This window comes from Ascaphus truei, chromosome 5, assembly GCF_040206685.1.
Source record: "Ascaphus truei isolate aAscTru1 chromosome 5, aAscTru1.hap1, whole genome shotgun sequence".
Taxonomy (NCBI): domain Eukaryota; kingdom Metazoa; phylum Chordata; class Amphibia; order Anura; family Ascaphidae; genus Ascaphus; species Ascaphus truei.
The window spans coordinates 124,420,634-124,425,633 of record NC_134487.1 but is presented as its reverse complement, the minus strand read 5'-3'; the positions used below and the strand labels follow the sequence as shown (position 1 = coordinate 124,425,633).

Genomic DNA, 5,000 nt, shown 5'->3' with positions numbered 1-5,000 from the left:
TTGTAAAAAGTAAATAATATCATTCACTATTTATTATGTTTGTAACACATGGATCCACGGAATGTGGCCGTAGATGGAATGAGTGGCAATATCCTGTCAGAGATAAAATAGGGTGTTACTGATATTTTATATTGTTTACTAAATTGATATCTTAATATAACAATTTATCTGTGTATTATTTCTAGACCAGAGATTGCTGCTCAGGATTCTTCGGTCAACAATGCCTGTCTTGCCCTGGCAAAGCTGGAAACCCTTGTTTTGGAAATGGAATATGCCTGGATGGTGTTAATGGCACAGGGACATGTCAGTGTGAGGAGGGGTATTCTGGAACAGCCTGTGAAACGTGTGTTCAGGGAAAATATGGAACTAACTGTGATCAAGGTACCAGTTGTTTGTCAGCTACATATAGCAAGCATACCAAACTGGAATATATACGCTCGCTGCTCACTACTGCTGTGTAAACACAAGGGCATACAGTAACACCGTGGTTTAATCTTGACTTCACACGTTTTTGGGTTACACTTACTGCATGTGACCTTGGCCAATCACGTTATCTGCTTGTGTCTATGGTACCAAACATCTGATTATAATCTGTTTAGAATCCAATTCGGTCTCTATTGCTCTGTGCCCAGCTCTGCTTAGTATAGTAGTACCATGTAAATAACCATTATTAAACACATGTTCGATTGCAAAAATATCACTACAGTCGGTTCCATTTGTTGGCACAACAACATTATTATGGGTTGAAACAAGGCAAATATTCCAAGATGTATTCTTTATTTTTCATCCTAACATGTCTTTTGTTTTATTGTCTTCGTATTCTTCCAAAAAATGCTAAACATGTTTAAATCAGTGAAAGCAAGAATCACAAATTGCATAAAAATCCGTTCAGTATGCAATTCAACTAGGAAGTAGGTAAAGGTTGTGGCTTACTGCTATATATTGCTTTTTATAAGCAACAAGTTTTTAGCACCACCTGTGATAGTAGGAACATGTTCAGTACCACAAGTCTCTGTAATTTAGAGCAAAGCATGGCACAGCTCTCCAGCAGAGAAGAGTTTTCTCATAGACGTTGGGTTACATGCAGCACATCATTTAAAAACAACATTGACTTTAAGCAAGCTACAGTATGTTGCATAGAGATACAATATTGTAGAGGAAAAAGCCCTATTCTACTCTTCACGTTTTGCTGTTAGTTTGTTTTATAATTTAAAAGGTGTTTCACTTATGTCATGTAAGTTTATGGAATTTCTTGTTGCATTTAATGAGGGTTTGTAAAGGACATTGGCAGAAACATCAACTTCCAAAAATTAATAACTGAGATTAAGAGGTTCTGGAACCGAAAAATGGCATTGTAATGGAATCCTTTTGTTGGCATGTCTATAAATGAGATGCTATTGAAGTCTATGACACTGTTGATGGCAAACCTCAGTCAGACTGACTCCAAATCATCAGTGTTACACACAAACAATAAGTGATAAGTGATGTGGGGGTGTATCAGAGTCTCATATCTGCAAAACTGCAAACAGAAAAACTGCACCGTATTTATATCAAACATCATGAATCCCAATGAAAGTAATAGGTAAGGAAGGGTGGATAGCCCTTGTCGGAGTTCAATACTCTTTTCTATTATTAGCAATAATCAATCAATTGTCAATCTGGATGCCGACACAACCAGTCCACTCGGAGTTTGTATAAGGAGTCAGTTCAATGTAATATTTGTAAAGACTCAACAGCAAATAATCAAAGTAGGCTTTGTCTCAGTATATCATTTATTCTACCTCTCACAATCTCACAAGCAGCAAAACCACAGGATGGAAAAAAACACTTACAAAGAAATATATGAAAGCAATCAAACGTATACACTACTATACTATACGGCTAGGTGATTTGCACGACAGTATATTAGCCATGCATTTGGGCAACACTTCCTAATTAATATTATCATTTCAATAGTTCCCTAGAGTTTATTCTTATTCTCCCCCTACCAAGCTAGTTTTGTCCTGTTCCTAAATGATTTGTTTCTGTCTCCTCATTGTCTGGTCTGACCAAAATATATTACCCATCTTGACCTTGCTTTTACCAGCTTCCCAGCTCTTATGCTTTATATTCCAATTGTCCTCCTGAAATATACTGCAGGCACGAGGGGCCCTATGAAAATGTTAGAATACTAAAGTGTAAGCTCTTCTGCAACTAGAAATTATTAATACTGAGCTAAATCAATCACTACAATAATAAAGAATAGCAGTATATATATATATATATATATATATATATATAATCCAATGCACAGCCGGCACACCATATGCAAGTAAATCAGTTTTGGTGCTTATCCCATAAAGCAATAACAGACCTTGTCTTCTATCAAATATAGAACATTTTTGATTTACTTACCTGCGTGCTGTCCCTTGATGTCGTGTTGCAACCGGTATCGTATGGTCTATATATATATATATATATATATATATATATATATATATATAGGCATACACTTAACTAGTGGACTACTGGATTGGGTGCTGCTATATCACAGTACCTATAAAGATGCTGTACAAAAATAACTAAGGGATGGGCACACCATAAATATGCAAACAAAAGTAGGTAGTGTGATACCTTTTATAGCACCAACAAATATTTGATATATGACAAGCTTCCAAACCTCTCAATTAAAGTAATAGGAATTTTTCTTTGATAAATCTGGTTCGGTTTTTATTGCATTGGTTACGCCTATTGTTGCTGTTGGGCAACTTTGATAGATAGATAGATAGATAGATAGATAGATAGATAGATAGATAGATAGATAGATAAGTAGATAGATAGATAAGTAGATAAGTAGATAAGTAGATAAGTAGATAAGTAGATAGATGATAGATAGATAGATAGATAGATAGATACAGTAGATAGATAGATAGATACAGTAGATAGATAGATAGATAGATAGATAGATACAGTAGATAGATACAGTAGATAGATAGATACTGTAGATAGATAGATACAGTAGATAGATAGATACAGTAGATAAATAGATAGATACAGTAGATAAATAGATAGATACAGTAGATAAATATATACAGTAGATAGATACGATAGATAGATACGATGGATAGATAGATAGATACAGTAGATAGATATGATAGATAGATAGATAGATAGATACAGTAGATAGATACAGTAGATAGATACAGTAGATAGATAGATACATTAGATAGATACAGTAGATGGATAGATAGATACAGTAGATAGATACAGTAGATAGATAGATAGATACAGTAGATAGATACAGTAGATAGATAGATCCCACATGAGGCTCTTTATCAATGTTTCCAGACTGCAGAGCTAGTGCAAAGATCTGTACAGCGCGAAGCAATTGAATGCTTGTCTTTGAGAAAACTGGTTTCTAGGCCCAGAGGGGGCTGTGCATCAGATTGCATTGTGTATCAAAGTTTCATTGCTGCAAAAATGGCATAAACAATAGAAACACCAGATTTATCAAAGAGAAATGCTACTGAAAACTATGTTCATTTTCCTCTGATAAGTCTGGTGCTATTGTTTGTCCCAGTTTTCCAATCCGGAAATAAGACACATACTAACGACTTTTGTATTGTTTAATTTCCTTACTTAACCCCCGACGCCATTGTTCTTGTGTTTAGAATGTCTATGTGTCAATGGAAACTGCAATGAAGGAATCGGTGGGGATGGCACCTGCGAGTGTAACGTTGGCTGGAGAGGCGTTAAATGTGACACTGGTACGTTTCTTGTCTTCTTTCATAAATAAAATAGAATTTAAAGAAAAGAAGTTACATGAAAGTAAATTCTCTTGTTAATATATGTTAAACATGATTGCTGCACATTCTCAGTGCAAAACCAATCTCTGCTGTAGCGCGTGGACAACACAAAAGCAATTGCAATCAGTTTGCATTTTCAGACAGATTTTGCAGCCTACACATGCTTAGTGCAAAAGTACTGTACTTAAAATTCAGATAGCATATTTATTAAAACTCACTTCTTTACAACAACTCTTATTGATACTCAAGTTTGTTTTCCATTTTTTACTATATACTGTACCGCCTGGGGGACCGCCCCTCCTGATGTTGTACCTTTCTATTGGTGACACTGTGGCCATCAACTTAATAAAAACCAAAAAATATTAAAGAAAAATCTATTTCTTGCCAACTGGGGTTCTGGAGCTGGGAGTGCTATAATTTAGTATGTGTTCCCACAGAACGGTATCGTCTGTTCATTATATATATATATATATATATATATATATATATATATATATATATATATATATAAAAAGATGCAAAAGTGCGCAAATTGTGTTATTAATTATAAAAATGAGTAGTTGAATATATTGGATGCTGCTAAAATGTGTAGGAAACACACAACACCAGAAATGTACCAGAAAAAGAGAGCCAATATGGTGAAGTACAGGCATACCCCGGTTTAAGGACACTCGTTTTAAGTACACTCGCGAGTAAGGACATATCGCCCAAAAGGCAAACGGCAGCTCACACATGCGCCTGTCAGCACGTCCTGAACAGCAATACTAGCTCCCTACCTGTAGCAAAGCTGTGGGAAAGCAGGGAGACTATAGAGCCTGTTACAAATGCATTATTTACATCAGTTATGCACGTATATGACGATTGCAGTACAGTACATGCATCGATAAGTGGGGAAAAAGTAGTGCTTCACTTTAAGTACATTTTCGCTTTACATACATGCTCTGGTCCCATTGCGTACGTTAATGCGGGGTATGCCTGTACGTATATTTTGGTAACACCATGCAAGTACTGGTTCTACTTACAAAACAGTAGAAAATTCAGGCAAATCGGACAAAAGTGTAAACAGTGTCTGCTGCTTCCAGGGCTGGGGTGCTGTTAACTTACTGTGAGCGATTGGCGTTGGAAACAGGCAGATTGGAGTAAACAGCACCCCAGCCCTGGAAGCAGCGGACACTGTTTACAGTTTTGTCCGATATGCCTGAATTTTCTACTGTT

The 5,000-nt window shown here is 36.1% G+C and overlaps 1 protein-coding gene across 1 annotated transcript in view; it reads left to right on the top strand.

Annotated features, from left to right (window-relative positions):
- The window catches only part of STAB2 (stabilin 2), a 182,053-nt gene that overhangs the window by 106,756 nt on the left and 70,297 nt on the right, over positions 1 to 5,000 (top strand). The window contains exons 38-39 of the mRNA XM_075600600.1: positions 186 to 381; positions 3,651 to 3,746. Coding sequence (XP_075456715.1) covers positions 186 to 381; positions 3,651 to 3,746 — 292 coding nt within the window. The remainder of the gene's footprint in view (positions 1 to 185; positions 382 to 3,650; positions 3,747 to 5,000) is intronic.